The sequence below is a fragment of the Pseudorca crassidens genome, chromosome 1 (genome assembly GCF_039906515.1).
Source record: "Pseudorca crassidens isolate mPseCra1 chromosome 1, mPseCra1.hap1, whole genome shotgun sequence".
In the NCBI taxonomy this organism is placed as follows: Eukaryota; Metazoa; Chordata; class Mammalia; order Artiodactyla; family Delphinidae; genus Pseudorca; species Pseudorca crassidens.
The window spans coordinates 193,290,428-193,308,035 of record NC_090296.1 but is presented as its reverse complement, the minus strand read 5'-3'; the positions used below and the strand labels follow the sequence as shown (position 1 = coordinate 193,308,035).

At 43.1% G+C, this 17,608-nt stretch overlaps 1 protein-coding gene across 2 annotated transcripts in view; it reads left to right on the top strand.

Moving 5' to 3' along the window:
• Positions 1-17,608, top strand: part of CUBN (cubilin) — a 281,633-nt gene that overhangs the window by 249,953 nt on the left and 14,072 nt on the right. For both annotated transcript variants that reach the window (XM_067704299.1, XM_067704308.1), the window contains one exon: positions 8,328-8,536. In XM_067704299.1, coding sequence (XP_067560400.1) covers positions 8,328-8,536 — 209 coding nt within the window. The remainder of the gene's footprint in view (positions 1-8,327; positions 8,537-17,608) is intronic.

The following is a 17,608-nucleotide window of genomic DNA, read 5'->3' as shown; positions in this document are numbered from 1 at the left end:
ATCCTGCCGCTGAGCCCGGGGCGCCGTCCTCAGTTCCCCGGGAGAGTGGAGTGGAGACCGGGGTGTGCGCGACTCAGCACTGCGGCCACGCACGTCCAGGCCACCGGCAAGGGCAGTGGGGAGCCTGGGGTAGTGGTGGCCTTGGGAGTGTCCTCCGATGGCAAAGAACCTGCAGGCTTCTCAGATAACTTTGGTGTAGAACGTCGCTGCGTTGAAAGGCAGTTCTGTGTGCTTTTCCCCCCTTGGCGTGTATCAGCAGTGCTGAGGCAGCAGGTGTGATGCAGGAGCGTGAGCAGAGACCGTCTGGAATCCCGAGACTCTGGGGAAACTAGAGGGGACAACCAGTCTAGGGAAGAGGGCCCTCGCCTCAGGGCCCTAATCCTGGCTCCAGCCCGGGGGCTGAGGGGAGCTGCAAAGTCTTCTGGGCGAGCAGAGCCCCCAGTCCCGAGCTGTTCTTCGCTGTGTTTGGGTCATCTCCCTCCATCCAAGGGGAGAAATCTAGAAGAGGTTTAAGAATCAGTGCTTTAAGAATGGATCTTGCAGCTGAAACCTTGGAACACGTGTTTTCAGCACAAGGTGTTAAAGTTAAGGGAAGAATTTAATGCCTTTTCAAGGAGGGTGTCTCCATGTGGGCAGAACTAGAGAATAAATGGATCTTGAATAAAGAAAACAAAAATAAATAAATAAAAATCATTACTTATATAGTCAGTTACTCTTAGGGATTATAACATTCATCTTTGACTCATTAGAATCTAATTTAAAACTAGTCCTGTTTTGGGGGGCTGGGTACGCGGGCCTCTCACTGTTGTGGCCTCTCCCGTTGCAGAGCACAGGCTCCGGACGCGCAGGCTCAGCGGCATGGCTCACGGGCCCAGCCGCTCCGCGGCATGTGGGATCTTCCAGACCGGGGCACGAACCCGTGTCTCCTACATCGGCAGGTGGACTCCCAACCACTGCGCCACCAGGGAAGCCCTAAAACTAGTCCTTTTACCATATCATGATAAATGCAACATTTTAACTCCATTAGTCTACTTCCTGTCTTCCGTGCTGTTAATATAAATTATTTAAATTCTACATATGTTTTAAGCATATAAAATGTTTTTATTGTTTCAGTTAGTAATTATGTATACTTACCATTGCTTTTGTTCTTTCTTCCTGAATTTCTGTGCTTCCATCTGAGATCAGTTTATTTCTTTTTGAAGAACTCCCTTTAGTGTTTTTTTTTTTAATTTATTTATTGCAAATCTTCTAGTAAAAATGTCTTTTGGTTTTTGTTTTTCTGAAAATGGCTTTATTCTGTCTTAAATTTTGTGGGATTTTTTCTCTGAATACAGAATTCTAGTTTGGCAGTTATTTCCATTCAGCACTTTAAGATGCTATTTCATTGTCATCTGTGTTCTGTCATCTTGGCGAGAGAGTCCTTATGGAGTACTTTCTGTGCTATCCACACTTGGGACACCCTCACCCTGGTCATTCCATTGTGGTGTGCGGTATTCTACAATGAGCTATCACTCGTGTGTGTGTGTGTGTGTGTGTGTGTGTGTGTGTGTGTGCGTGCGTGCGTGCGTGTATTTTAGCCATTCTGATAGAAATGTATTCATATCATTATGGTTTTAATTTACATATCCCTAATAGTGAACAATTTTCATGTGTTTTTTTGGTCATATGTATATCCTCTTTGGCGAAATAGATGTTCATAATTTTTTCCCATTTTTTAATTGGATTACTTGTTTTTCCACTATTGGGTTTTGAGAGTTCTTCATATATTCTCAGTAGTAGTCCTTCCTCAGGTACATGGTCTGCAAATATTTTCTCCCAGTCCATAGCTTGTCTTTTTGTCCTCTTAACAGGGCCTTTCTTAGAACAAAAGTTTTTAATTTTGAAGAAGTCCAGCATATCAGTTTCTCCTTTTATGTATAGTGTTTGGATAACAAGGCTAAGAACTCTACCTATCCTGAGGTCGCAAAGATTTTCTACTTCGATTTCTTCTAAAAGTTTTATGGTTTTACATTTTTCATTTATGTTTACGATCCATTTTGAACTAATTTTTGTTCAAGGTCTGAGGTTTAGATTGGACCTAATTTTTGCCCCTGGATGTCCAATTTCTCTATCACCATTTGTTGAAAGACTATCCTTCCTCCACTGAATTGCTTTTGCATCTTTGTAAATAATCACTTGGACATATTTGTGTGGACATATTTCTGGGTTCTTTATTCTTTTCCATTGATCTGTTTGTCTAACACTCCACGAATATCATACTATCTGGATTACTATAGCTGTATAGTAATAGGTAGATTGATCCTTTCCAGTTTTTTTTTGTTTTTGTTTTTGTTTTCAGTACGCGGGCCTCTCACTGCTGTGGCCTCTCCCGTTGCGGAGCACAGGCTCCAGACGTGCAGGCTCAGCGGCCATGGCTCACAGGCCCAGCCACTCCGCGGCACGTGGGATCTTCCCGGACCGGGGCACAAACCCGTGTCCCCTGCATCGGCAGGCGGACTCTCAACCACTGCGCCACCAGGGAAGCCCGATCCTTTCCAGATTATTCTTCTTTGTCAAGATTGTTTTAACTATTCAAGAGCCTGTGACTTTCTATGTAAATTTTAAAATAAGTTGTTTGTTTTGTTTTGGTTGGTTGGTTGGTTTTTATTAAGACTTTATTTTTTACAGCAGTTTTAGATTTATAGCAAAATTGAGGGGAAGGTACAGAGATTCCCCTTATGCCCTCGCCCCTCACGTGCACAGCCTCCACCATTGACCACATCCCCACCAGAGTGAGACATTTGTTACAACTGATGATATTCAGTGAAGCATCATAACCACCCAACAGCCATAGTTTGAGTCACAGTTCACTCCTGGTGTTGTACATCCAATGGATTTGGACAAATGTGTAATGACGTGTATCCAACGTTATGGTATCTTACAGAGTATTTTCACTGCCCTAAAAATCCTCCGTGCTCTGGCTGTTCATGCCTCCCTCCCTCCCTCCCTCCCCCCAACCCCTGGCGACCACTGATTCTTTTACTGTCTCATTAGTTTTGCCTTTTCCAGAATGTCATCTAGTTGGAACTGTACCGTATGTAGCCTTTTCACATTGGCTCCTTTCACTTAGGAATATGCCCTGAGTTGCTCCCATGTCTTTTCATGGCTTGATAGTTCATTTTCTAGCCCTGAATAATATTCTGTTGTCTTGACGTACCACAGTTTTAAAATAAGCTTTTTTAAGGCAACAGAAAAATCTTGCTGGGGCTTTGGTAGGAATTACAATGAAAGCTGTGCATCATTTGGGAAATAACTGGCATCTTTACTAGGCTGAGTCTTCCAGTCCATGAATACACACGTCTCACCATTTATTTAGGTCTTGAATTTCTTTCATCACTTGGTAACTTTCAGCACACAAGTTCTGTATACATTTCAGTAAGTGTATACCTAAGTATTTTATTTTCTTTAGAGCGATTGTATTTTTAACTCTGGTTTCCACACATGCATTGTGAGTTTATAGAAATGTGATTGCTTTTGTGCCTTGTTCTTCCAGCCTGGGTTCTTGCTGAACTCATTTGTTAATCTAGGAATTTTTATGTAGATTCCTTGGGATTTTCTGCATCTGCAGATAGTGGCAATTTTATTCCTTCCTCTCCAGTCTGTATTTTTTTTCTTGTCTATTACAATGGCAAGAGTTTCCAATACTTTGTTGAATAGTGGTGAGAAAAATGTCCTTGCCTTGTTCCTAACCTTAGGAAGAAGGCATTTAGTTTTTCACCATTAAGTATCATGCAGGCTATATGGTTTTTGTAGATGCTCTTAATGAAGTTGAGAAAAGTCCCTTCTACTCCTAGTTTGCTGAGAGTTTATGTCATGATGTGTGCTGGATTTTGTCACATCCTCTTCTTGCATCAGTTGACATGATTATATCATTATATATTGCTTAATAAGTCATTTTTAAAATCTCAAAGTTGGTGAGAATGATTTTCATGAAACGCCATAAGACTATTAATGCATACATAGGGTGTTTTCAGTAATACCAAAATAATGCAGAATAAATTAAAAGTTAATTATATAATTTTCCCGAGTTCCTTATACATTGCATTGCTCTTTTACTTGTGACTATAGCTCCTGATTAACTGCTGAGATTACCTTTCTTTGAGTATTTCAGTTTTATGCTTCCCAAATATTACCAGACTAAGTACACATTCTAAGTTAAATTAGGCTGGGTCTCAAATTAGGATGTTTAAAGTGAGGCAAATTGAGTGACATTACTGAAAACAAACAGAAAAACATAACTCAGGTTACAAAAGCCATTAAGAAATGTTTTCCTTGCAGATATAAATATGATACTTAAAAGGTGGTGCATGTTTAAGGTTAGGGAGTAGAGAATAATAACTCCAATTCACTTTTAGCAAAAAAGACAAGACATGTTCATCTGAAGCTTAGTTGAACTTTTTAAATGAATTCACTGCTTTAGGGCAGCTGTCTACTGTAGCTTTGAAAATCACAGCAAGATTTACTCAAAGAAAGGATTATGGAACTCCCATTTCCCTAAGGAACCAGCCTTAAAGGCATTTGTGTTCTGTTTCCTGTGCTTCAGTGCTGCTTCCTTCAACTACATTCAACTACAGCCTGAAGCCCTAGCTGGCTCACTGGGGAACAGGAAAATGCCTGAAGTCAGGCCGATTGTTATCTGAAAGTACAGCTAGCCAGCCACCATCTGTCCAAGTAGCGGTTGTCCAGGGATGGACATGGACATCTTTTATTTGACTATTTATTCATATAATATTATTCATATAGAATATGAGTTGTATAATTCACTCATATAATGTTATACTTCAGTTATTTGACTATTTTAGCCAGGACTATCTGATGATAATTTTAGTTCTCCTTTATTTTTTTACTTGTATGTATATTTTATGAGTTCATCAATGTGCTCTATTATAGTTTGATAATTCAAAAAAGCTATTTTTGTTATTTGTCAGCTATTGCCACAATAATGCTGTATAACAAATGATCCAAAATGCGGTGGCTTATACCTAGAATATTATTTTTGTCACTTACGGGTCAGCAGGCCAGTTTGCCTGCCTGTTCCAGGATGCAGGTTGACTGTGCTTGGCCTACAGTACAGCCTGGAGTCAGGTCTGCTCTCCACGCAGGTACCCAGGGTGTGAGCTCTTGGTGGATCACAGGAGGACAAAACTCCAAGCCAAAAAACATAAGCACATTTAAGGCCTCTTCCTACTCCATGACCATTAATATTCCATTGTCTCAAGCAAGTCATATGGTGAAACCTAACATCAAGTGACAGAAAACATACAGCTAAGTCCCCTACCTATGAGTAAACTCTGTTCCGAGAATGCATTCGTAAGTCCAATTTGTTTGTAAGTCCAACAAAGTTAGCCTAGGTACCCAACTAACACAATCAGCTATATAGTACTGTACTGTAATAGGTTTATAATACTTTTCACACAAATAATACATTAAAAAAAACACAAAAAATGAAACATCTTTAATCTTACAGCACAGTACCTTGAAAAGCACAGTAGTACAGCACAACAGCTGGCGTCCAGAGGCTGGCATTGAGTGAACAGGCAAGAAGAGTTACTGACTGGAGGAGGGAGGGGAGGTGGGAGATGGTAGAGCTGAAGGATCACAGCAATAGGAGGTGGAGGGCAAGCTGCCATTTCGCTCACACCTGACGTTGATGCAATGCACGTTCGCATCTTTGAAAGTTTGCAACTTGAAGGTTCGTATGTAGAGGACTTACTGTACTCTGTCCATTCTGGGGCTCTGCAAAGAGAGATTCTGAAAAGTTAGGAATCATGCAGTCTCCCACTCAGTCTGTGCCAGTGCACACCAGCGATCTGCAGATCCTTGCTCTGGGTTTCCTGAAGGGAGGGTATCTCTGTCTTAGGGCATTAGTAGCAGAAGTAGCAATGATAGCTGCAGCAGTAGTCTTGTCTACTAAGTGTGTATAATGGCACTCTTGGTGCCCAGTACAATTGTCATTCTGCCCTTATTAACTTATTAGCAACAATTAATAAGCAAGGGGTGATAAAACATATAACTTGAATTTTTAAAAATAGCATTTAGTTTTTGCAGCTGATGCGTTAGTAGAATAAAGCCCAGTGGTCTGGTTTTCCTACATGCAGACCTCCAGCTCTGCACTGCCCCTTGCCTCCGCCAGCCTGGACCACAGCGGTGTCCTTGGGCCTGACTTCATCTCCTCCAGGCCCTCCCTTATGTGCAAACGTGACCACCAGATGCATCTCTAGGTCAGACTTGACGAGAAAGTGCATTCATTCTGACCCTACCACTCCTCTGATCAAAAACCTTTCTAGTGGATCCCTATTACCCCGAGAATAAAGTCTAAAGGTCAAATTCTATACATGTAAATTCTTGTCCACGTAACCTTTGGTTACGAGGTCTTTCAACCTGGACTTGCCAATACCAGGCAAGTCTACATGGTCTCGTCCTATTTATCCTTTAAGATGCAGATCAACTGTCACCTCCGCCTTGAACATTCTAGGTCCTCTTAGCCTGAAGTAATAATCTCCCTTTCTTGCAAAACTCACAAGACTTTTCCTGCCTCTTTCATGGCACCTATCATTTTCTAAATTGTATCATTATTGTTGATTTACGACTTATCACTGCTATTAGACTACCATGCATCTTCTCCCATCTCAGTACTAAATAAAAAAATAGATAACTAGCAAGAAGCTACTGTATAGCACAGGGAACTCTACTCAGTACTTGGTAATGACCTATATTGGAACAGAACCTAAAAAAGAGTGGACATGTGGATATGTATAACTGATTCACTTTGCTGTACAGCAGAAACTAACACAGCATTGTAAATCAACTATACTCCAATAAAAATTATTTTTAAAAATACTAAATATATTTCCTTGGCAATATTTAATAGATAAATACTTTTCTCAATTCATTAATACCCTGAGTAATTGTTCTTCCCTGCTAGGCGTGTCAATAAGCTTAAGTGGTTGCCTTAGGTAACAGTCAGTCCGCACTGGAGTGAAAACTGTGCAAACCCCACTTCTTCATCTTGCAGGCCTGTTTCATAGGAGCAGAGTCATGAGCATTGCTTTGGTTTCAGAATAATTTTGTTCTAGATGCCACCTATGGATATGTCAGGGACTGGGCCTTCGGAAGCATTTCAACTCCAGGAAACATCGGACTGTGCAAATACTCTGTATTTTTCCTTGCCTTAGAAGCTATGACAGGGTAGCCTGACCTCCTAAGTAAGGCACCTATCCTGGAAAACGCTCCGCGCCTTTGATATCCTTTGCATCCGAGGTCGGCAGCCATTGTTTGCCTTTCCTGCCAAGAGCGTTTCCTGAATCTTAGCGCCCCCTAATGTTGAAATCAACCCTTTCACTTTTAACAGATCAAGTAAATGGAATGAGACTGTGAATTTAACTGCGGAACTTGTAATGGCGCACGTTTGTGTAGAATGCAAGCTTTATGAATACTCTTTTGAACGCCTGTTTCATCTCTGTTCCTACCAGGGCTGTTCTGAGCTTAATTCATCCTCACGTATATCTTTCGAAACTGTCAGTAAAGTTTTTCTTCCTTACCAAGGCATCACCTTAGGCTGTGGAGTGGAAGAAACTAAATCCCGTGCTCTGAGGAGTTTGTGCCATATTTTTTTTCATAGTTGAGTATTGAGAGTATTCTTTATCTCTCTTTTGTATTTTTATTCTGAATTTCAGGGTTTTCATTTCAAAGTAGATATTTTTCTCCACTAAAGTTCCTCTTCTTCAGCTTCCCCTTATTTTTGGAAAAGAAAAAATTCAAATATAGAGTACAGTTCAATATAAAGTGGATTGTAGTGTTATATGCCTCTCATCCTCCTTCTACCAGATTATTTAAATAAAAGATTTGTTGAGAGCCAGTTTTCTTGGGATGTTGGGTAAAATCTTCTTAAATTCAGTTTTCAGTCTGACAGCGTTCATAAAAGCAGAACATAAAGGTAAAACGGGTTCACAGTTTCCATCAGTTTTGTTATGCAAAATACTTTGTATAAAATTGGATTTTTCAAGAATAGAAAAAAGCTCCAATAAATCCCATCAAGAGTTCCAAAAATGCATATAGAACCCTATCTGTTTACCCACTTTTCTAGGCAGCTAGATGTGAGCTGGTAGAGATTGGTGGATTGGTGGTTGAAGAGGAAATAACAGCAAAGAAACTAAGATGAGGGGCAGCAGTCTGATAATGTTCATCAGAAAAAAGAAACGATATGATTTTTAAAAACCCTCCTCATAAAATTTCAGTTCCCTTCTCTTTGTTCTGCATCGTGATGTGTCTTTTTTTTTTGAACACAGGGCCTCAGCAAGGATGTGGTGGTTATCTGACACGTTCAGATGGTACCTTTGCCTCTCCTGATTCTGATTCGAATGGAAGATATGACAAGAATTTAAACTGCATATGGTTCATGACTGCCCCTGTAAACAAACTAATTAGACTCACCTTCAACACATTTGCTCTGGAGGCAGCAACTAGTTTGCAAAGATGCATTTATGATTACGTCAAGGTAAGGCTATTATGTTTCTTAACAGAGTCTTCTAATACAGACTTTTTCATGGTGTATTCCAATTTGTACCACACAGGAAGTCCTGAAAGTTGTGAGTGCTGATAATTTTTACAGAAGAGCTCTCTCTTTTTTTTTTTTTTTGCTGGATGTGGGCCTCTCACTGCTGTGGCCTCTCCCGTTGCGGAGCACAGGCTCTGGACGCGCAGGCTCAGCGGCCATGGCTCACGGGCCCAGCTGCTCCGCGGCATGTGGGATCTTCCCTGACCGGGGCACGAACCCGTGTCCCCTGCATCGGCAGGCGGACTCTCAACCACTGCGCCACCAGGGAAGCCCCGCTGATAATTTTTAAAATGACCTTTTCTTCAGTGATATAATGTATAATATTGCAGATGCTCTATCTTCACATCAAAATAATCTTTAATACAAATGACTCAAAATGTTTGTGCAGCTTCTAACATTAGCTTTAAGATTTACTGTTCCTCCAAGCCTTGTCAAGAGATGATCTATGGGGAGATAGGTTGTGTGGAAAGAGATACTCAAAGGATCTTTGGCAAAGTCTAAAATAAATGACAGTGTCTGTATGCAAATCATCACTCCTTACTTTATTTTCAAAGTTTGTATATTTACTTATATTACTTTTAGATGTGAAAAATATCTGAGTTCTGAAGCCCCATTAGAAGTAAATCAAGAAACGTTTCCATTTTTAAATGACTCTTTAATATTAAATCATTGCATCTCTCAGGCTATATGCATGCCCTCAGGTTAAAAGTGCTAAGTAGCATCAACCAGTGTAGACCACTACCCTCCTGGGGGAAGACCTCAAGTGAAGCAGCATTTCCGCTCACAAGGAGCTTAAATCTGATTGCAGAATTAAGGGATGACACATGCAAGTCAGCACTAGGTAGTTCAGGAGAGTCAATGTGCAAGTGCATGGGGCACAGGCTTGAAGCCATGTGCAAGTTTAAAAGGGAGGATGATTCATGATCATCTGCTGTGAACAAGAAAGACTTCATAGAATGAGAGGACACTTATTCAAGTCGGGAGGGAGGGCATTCTAAGCAAGGCGAACGTACAAAAAAGGCATTGAAGTGGAAAGAGTGAAGAGGCAGGCTTTATCAGAGCAGAATATTGTTAAAGCGGAACAAGGAATAAGACTGGCTAAGTGGAGAAGTATCCAGATTGCACAGGCTCTTGAAAGTCAGGCTAATGGCATTTAGATTTTAGGCAGCTGGAAATAAGGAGTGATTGCGGGTTTTCCAATGAGTGGTAAGTTGAGAGCAGTAGGTAAGAAAGATGACTCTGGAATCAGCATTCTGGGTGGATGGTCAGGGGAGACTCTGGAGTTAAGACCCCAGAAAGAAGTTACCGTTAGGTAAGAAGGGTACAGAGACGGTGCAGATGACAACCTTGGTGTGAGAGAAACTTTTAAGTTCAAAAATTATCTTAAATTTTACAGAAATGGGTTTTAAAAGTAAGAGAAGGAAAAGTCATAGCAAAAATACACATTTGAGCACTTCATTACATATAGACTGCCTTACGTTTTCACTGTGAAAAGAACCAAGCTGGGAAGACCAAAAGAATGTCAGTACTGGGACTTCCCTGGCGGGCGGTCCAGTGGTTAGGATTCCACCCTTCCACTGCAGGGGGCATGGGTTCCATCCCTGGTCTGGGCCTGAGAATGCTAGTACTCTTAGGAGGAGGCCATGGGTTTGTAAGTATTGGTTCAGTCTGGGTGACAGCAGAGCAGACAAGTGAAATTTCCCCGGGGCAGAGAATGGGAGGAGCCTGAGCAAGAAGACAGCAGCCCAGACAGGAGGCAGCAAAAGAGCGTTTCTTTTTTTTCTTTTTTTGCGGTACGCGGGCCTCTCACTGTTGTGGCCTCTCCCGTTGCGGAGCACAGGCTCCGGACGCGCAGGCTCAGCGGCCATGGCTCACGGGCCCAGCCGCTCCGCGCCATGTGGGATCCTCCCGGACCGGGGCACGAACCCGTGTCCCCTGCATCGGCAGGCGGACTCTCAACCACTGCGCCACCAGGGAAGCCCCAAAAGAGCATTTCGTACATCAGGAGAGAGATGCTGTCTTTGAGAGAGGCTGCATGGCGCTAGAAGGCCTGGCTCCCACTCAACTCCAGGAAAGGTACAGTGTGAGGCAGCCAGAGAGGACAAAGCAGAGGCAGGAGGAGAAACAGACGCGTCATGGAAGACATGGACAAACCAGGAATAATGCAGTTACCATGGAAGGCGAGGGAGAAAACTCTTTACCAAGGATGCACGGTCAGTGCTATTAAGTTGTAAATTAGAAGCCAAGAAAGGTGAAGATAAAGAAAAAGTTCATTAGATAGGATGACAACCATTTAAATAAAGTGTTGGCACAGAAGCCAGATCAGAGGGAGTTCAGGAAGGACTGCTGATAACAAGGAAGGTCCGTTCGGGTTGAATTCTTCTTGTCTGAAATGAGACCAAAGGGGCCAGAGCAGCAGTGAGCTGAGGTTCAAGACTATTTGAGCACTACCTTGATTTTACAGAAGAGTAACAGGCTTTTGAGGCAGGTAATATGGACTCAAACCCAGCGTAACCGTACCAATCTTGCAAGGCTGTTTTGAGCATAGAGAGTATTCAGCACTGTGCCTGACATATAATTTGTAAATAAATTTCTTTCCTTTTTCCCCCCTTTGGGTAATATGAGGGCTATAGCATCTCCTTTTTAAAAAATATGATGAATAATTAAGTTAGATATACATTATTATAAATACAAATTCATGTGGGATGTTTAGAATATGGTCCTGCCAGGGGGAGGGCTGATTGGATTTATTTGCAAGATTCATTTCTATGTGTGATTTGATAATATCATCAAAAGAGCTATTGGGAGTTCCCTGGCAGTGCAGTGGTTCAGGCTCTACGTTCTCACTGCTGAGGGCCCGGGTTCGATCCCTGATGGGGGAAACTAACTAAAATCCCACAAGCCGCGTCGGGTGGCCAAAAAAACATTACAAAAATAAGTAAAAGCACCATTAATTTTCTGAATGTCCTCAAGCTATTTAGGATAGACATAGCAATATTGAAAACAAGGAGTTAGCCTCTGGCTTCAATGTAAAATGTCCTTTTTTAAAAAAGAAATTCTGTTCAAATCTGCTTTTGTTTTCCTTTTTGGGAAAGCAGTTTCCCTCAGTTGGCAACTTCTCCAGCTTATACTAAACTGGCAGATCACCGAGCAGTTCTTGGAATGTGAGGCCGGGAGGTACCTTTATTAAAGAGATTCTCTGTGATAAATGGGACAGTTGACTCATTTGAGACTGTTTCTTAGAGATTATAATCAAATCACTTTTTTAGAAAAGTTAATTTAATTCTGTAGGTAGATATACAGGTGAAAACATGCCAAGTCCATTATTCATTATTGTTTTCGAAAGGGTTGACTTGGAAAGCCGTTAAGATAACTGCAGTGGGGAAATTCCCTGGTGGTCCAGTGGTTAGGACTCAATGCTCTCACTGCTGAGGGCCTGGGTTCAATCCTTGGTCAGGGAACTAAGATCCTGCAAGCCGTGCAGTGTGGCCAAAAAAACAAAGTGAAAAACAAAAACAAAAAACAACAACAAAAAGATAAACGCGGTAAATAGGGAATTGTGTATTTCACGGAGCAACTGCTGTTGAAATGGACATCACATGCATTCCATGAAGAGTCACGTGACATGATTGTATGCCAGGCATTGTGAGATAAGTTTCCTCACGGAGCTGTAAGTGGACGAGACTGACAACATGACAAAGCCAATGAACATGAACGACACCGAAAAGTAGAGCAGAAGAGGGTATGAGTGACGTTACTCCGGGGTTCAGAAGGGCTTACTGGATGGATGGCTGAGCTGGGTTTCAGAGGAACAGCACAAAAGTGTGCTTCCCGTGGGGTGCGGAAGACTGGCCACCATGGGGAGGGGGGTAAGGAGGGGCGGGAGCTGCCTGCCGTATGCCCAGCAGTTCAATCGTTGCTCTGTGGAGCACAGTGAGTGAGACAGCAGCGGGGGCTCCCGACCAGGACCGTAGCCGACGTTGCTCTGCCAGCGAACGTGGGAACTGGCAGAAAGGAGGCGCCTCCTGCCTAGCACTGCCTAGCTTCTTCTCAATGCAATCAGTGCCCCTTGGAATAGCCAGTATTTTCTAATGATTCTTTGACCATCTGAAGTGAAAGGTCATCTATGCCATAGCCTAGCCATATACATAATTTCAATTTATAATTATGCTAAATACAATGAAAAGGAGAAATAAAAGGAAAGCCCGTAGAATAGTGTGTATTTCAATATGTAAATGCTGTGATACAGCTATGCTAAGTCACTAGATAAAGCAGTCAGATTCTTCTAATATGTGGACTTGTGGCAATGCACAGGCATACATTTAAAGTGCTACGGGGTAGCTCTGTTTGCAACTGAAATGCCAATAGCAGCGCCCGTCCACAATGTGAATTTCCAGAATGGTGGAAGACTCCAACCAAATGGTTCTAAACAGAACAAACTACAGACTTCCCTCAACTTACGCAATAGTTGCCTTCTTGGAAATTTGGTATATATTAAAACTGTGCAAAATATGTTTGTGTTTATATACAGAATGGGCTTAGGTCCTGGGATAAAGAATTTTAAACAGTTTCATTACACACATGTCTGGTGGGACATTCATAGGTACGTAGGACCTAGAATAAATCTTCACTTTGCAGACGCGTCCTGAATTTTGATGGGATTCCGCAGCGTGGCTTCTAGGTGCTAAACGCCAGCTATAGCCTCAAACTATTGTGATGAGCCCAAAACACCACCCTTGTGCAAAGCACTCCCTAGGGGATGGTACTGTTCCCGTGGAAAACTTCTGTCTTAACCCACTGGGCTTAACCATTCAGTCTGTGATCGGCCGTGGGAGGAGGGCTGTCCATCTCTGGGGAGGCGTCAGCAGTTACGGAGGCATCAGATCCTTATCCTTATGTGGTAGTACCTTCTGTTCATTCATTCCATAAACGTTAATTTGAGCACCTACTATATGCCAGACACTGGAAAAGAGCATTGAGATTACATAATAGTCATATTAATAATATTAATGATTTCATACGATAATACTACTTTTTATTGTTATGTAAAAATTCCTGCAGTTAGAGGTGATTCTCGTCATTGCCCCTTAGGAAAATAAAACATTTTCCCAAAAAGTTTCTGTAAAGGGTCAGAGTTCAACCCCAAACCTAAAAAATCACTCTCTACTCTCATTCTCATCCCAAATTACGCCCAGGCCTGTTGTCCAGCGGACCCTGTCAGAAGTCCCACAGTACAATCAAAGAATTCATGAAGACACTCTGAGATGCAATGTAGAGATGCTTCAAATAAGACTATCAGAATTCTCCCGTTATCACATTCCCAGGGAAATGTTAAACAATAAAGTCCTAAGGAAACTAATGTCTAAAATTACGGAGTTAAATTTTTTTTTCAATTTATTTATTAATTTATTTATTTTTGGCTGTGTTGGGTCTTTGTTTCTGTGCAAGGGCTTTCTCTAGTTGCGGCGAGCGGGGGCCACTCTTGATCGCGGTGCGCGGGCCTCTCACTGTCGTGGCCTCTCGTTGCGGAGCATAGGCTCCAGACGCGCAGGCTCACTAGTTGTGGCTCATGGGCGCAGTTGCTCCGCGGCACGCGGGATCTTCCCAGACCAGGGATCGAACCCATGTCCCCTGCATTGGCAGGCAGACTCCCAACCACTGTGCCACCAGGGAAGCCCTGGAGTTAAATTTAAAAAGAATTAAAGCCCAATATCAAAGCCTATTGCCTTCATGCATTAAAAGTTCATAGAAATTAAAATCCCAAAATGTCCTTCCCTACTTCCTTTAGCTGCTCCAGTCGACGGCTGAGCAAAGGTGGAGTCAGAGGCTCTCTTCCACTAGATTATTTGTGCAATTCCTTCCGGGCCTTAACTAGATTCTAATATGGGCCACTGTTAAAGAGGTTTACAAGCCGAGAAAACACAAAATTCCTCTCAGCACTTATCTGCGTCCACAAGACTTAAGACTTAGGACATAATTCAAGCCCCGGGCCCAAAACCGTCATGGCAGCAGTGTGTGCTCCCGGAAGGCACTACGCAGCGGCTGGTGACGGTGCCGGTCCCGGCACCATTTACCTCCAAGTGCGCGTAGGGTTTCGCATCAGCAGCGTTGCTTAGGGTTCCTCCTGCCATTCTCTATAAAGCCACCCTGCTCAAGGTCATGGTGGAGGCGTCAGGGATGGGAGAGCAGGGGAAGAAAATCCTGGCCTCGGTTACACAGAAGGCCAGGAGCCTCCATCAGCTGTCCTATTTCAGCTCCATTAGGAGAAGTTTTATGGTAGCAGTGAGTGAACTAATGCAAACGCCAGCTCGAGGCCGGGCATGTAGGACATTTCCTTCCATCGTCCTGACCAGTCACCTATTTAAAACCCACATCAGATCTTACAGCTCACGTAGGAGAAGATACAAAGTCCTTCGCGTGAAGTGTGGGAAACGTCGGTCTTGTCCCAGTGAACTTTCCCAGTCCCATCTCTGTTCTCTCACCCTGATCTCCAGGTTGGTCACCGTGTGGGCAGGTGTTGACACATGCCAGGCCGTTTTTATTTCCGTGGCCTTCCATACCTTGTCCATCAGGGTGGGATGCCCTTCCTCTCTTCTAGGTCTGGAAGGTCTCTACTTACTTTCAAATACCAGTTCAAATGTCCGTGTGAGGTTTGTCCTGGCTCGATCATCTGGGTTACCCTGATACATTGAATTTTTCTCCTGTAGCACTTACGTTTCTCTATTTTATGTATAATTCACACACACATATATTTAATTTATGAATCTCTCCCTCTCATTATTCGTGAGTCAAATTAGTGTCTGGAAAGTGCTTTATGCATCCCTGTATACACAGAACCTTGGTTGGAGGCCTGGCACACAGTACATAGAATAAAAATGCTTGCCAATATAACGTGATTATAGAGGCAGCAATGGTTATAAAATTTTAACTTGTTTACCAGAAAAGGTACATTACCTAAAACTTGGCAAATCTGCTCTTCTATAAAATGAGGGGATTAGATCACTCAACTCTCTGGTTTCTTTTGGCTTTAAAATTTTACTAAATTTTACTAAAATCGTTTAAGCAGGAGAAACAGTGCCATCTAGTGGTAAATTTGTTTTGTGTTTATTTTGACTTGACGGTTTTTAACCATTTCTATTTTATGTATTCCCAGCATTTTAAAATAATGTCAGCGGTAATGGCTATGCTGAGGTTTATAACCCACCATGGTCCTGTTATAAATTCAATATTTGGATAGGCAAACAGATACTTGTTTTAGAAATGCAATAGAGATTACTCAGGTGAAGAACACTTTTTTTTGTTTGTTTTGAAAATTTGATGTTAGAGTTTTTTTTTTTTAAAGGTCAAGTCTTTATTTATTTATTAATTTATTAATTAATTTATTTTTGGCTGCGTTGGGTCTTCGTTGCTGTGTGCGGGCCTTCTCTAGCTGCAGTGAGCAGAGGCTACTCTTCGTTGCGGTGCGCGGGCTTCTCATTGTGGTGGCTTCTCTTGTTGTGGAGCATGGGCTTAGTTGCTCCGCGGCATGTGGGATCTTCCTGGACCAGGGCTCGAACCCATGTCCCCTGCATGGGCAGGCAGATCCTTAGCCAATGCACCACTAGGGAAGTCCCAACACTTTATTTTCTAGTAATGTGTTTGAGAGAAATTCAAGCACTCGCTACTTCAATGGACATTTGCTGAAGGTTCTTGTGCCTGGGAATTGCTCTGGGTGCTGGCGACACACAGTGAATAATCAAAGTCCCCTGCCCGTGGGAATTACATGCTTGATGGGTGAGAGACCAGAAGAGGTAAATATGCAATAAGCAATAAATAAGGTACGTTTTTGGGCTTCCCTGCTGGCGCAGTGGTTGAGAGTCCACCTGCCGATGCAGGGGACACGGGTTCGTGCCCCGGTCCGGGAAGATCCCACATGCCGCGGAGTGGCTGGGCCCGTGAGCCATGGCCGCTGAGCCTGCGCGTCCGGAGCCTGTGCTCTGCGGCGGGAGAGGCCACAGCGGTGAGAGGCCCGCGTACCGCAAAAAAAAAAAAAAAAAAAAAAAAAGGTACGTTTTTATCATCGTAGGGAAAAAGAACAGGAAGATATTGGGGAAGCGCCCATTAGATAGGGTTGGGCTCTCTGAGGAGGAGATGTCTGAGCTGAGACCCCATGATGCTGTCCAAGGGCTGAGCAGAGAGCTCCTGGCAGGAGGGGCAGCTCAGAGAGACTTTTCAGGGCCTGGGGGAGTTACAGGAATGTGGGGAGGGGGCGACGGCCCAGAGTGGCCCAGGCCAGACCAGAGAGGGGCTTGTAGGCCACGGTAAAGAGGGTGGAGTTTTACTTCAGATGCAGTGGGGATCCACGGGGATATTGTAGGCCAGGCAGGAGCATATTCTACTCTAAGCTTGCAAATGTTCAGGCAGCTCGGTGGAGAATGCTCTGTGGAACCAGAGCTGTCAGGAAATGTTACAACAATGCAGGTGAAGGAGCACCGTGGGAGCAGTGGACATGGAACCCTTGGGATAGATGTTGAAGGTGGAGCAAAGTAGATGCGGGGTCAGGAAGACACGGGGAGGAATCAGGGTGGCTGAGGTGTTAGGCTTGAGCCCTTTACTGACATAAAGACGACTTGGGGAGAGCAGGCTTGGCAGGGTGGGTAGCGGGAGAGAGGAATCACTTTTTCACTCCTTAGGTATTTATTGAGTGCCTTTTGTGTGCCACTCTTCTGAACACTGGGGACCTAGCAGTGAATAGAACAGGCAGCAGCCTGTGCTTTCATGGAACTTGTATTCTCTTCAGAGGGGAAGACAGTCAATTAAATTATATATGAATATATACATAAGTATGAGGTAGAAGGGAATACGTGCTCTGGAGAAAAAGTGAAGCTGGGAAGGAGAAAGGGGATATTGGGAGAGCTTGCATGTTAAATAGGGGCGTTCAGGGAAGGCTTCAGTGAGTTAGTGGTATCTGAGCAAAGGCCTAAAGCAACAGAGGGGAATGAAACCAGGAGGATAAATAGGAGGGCATTCCAG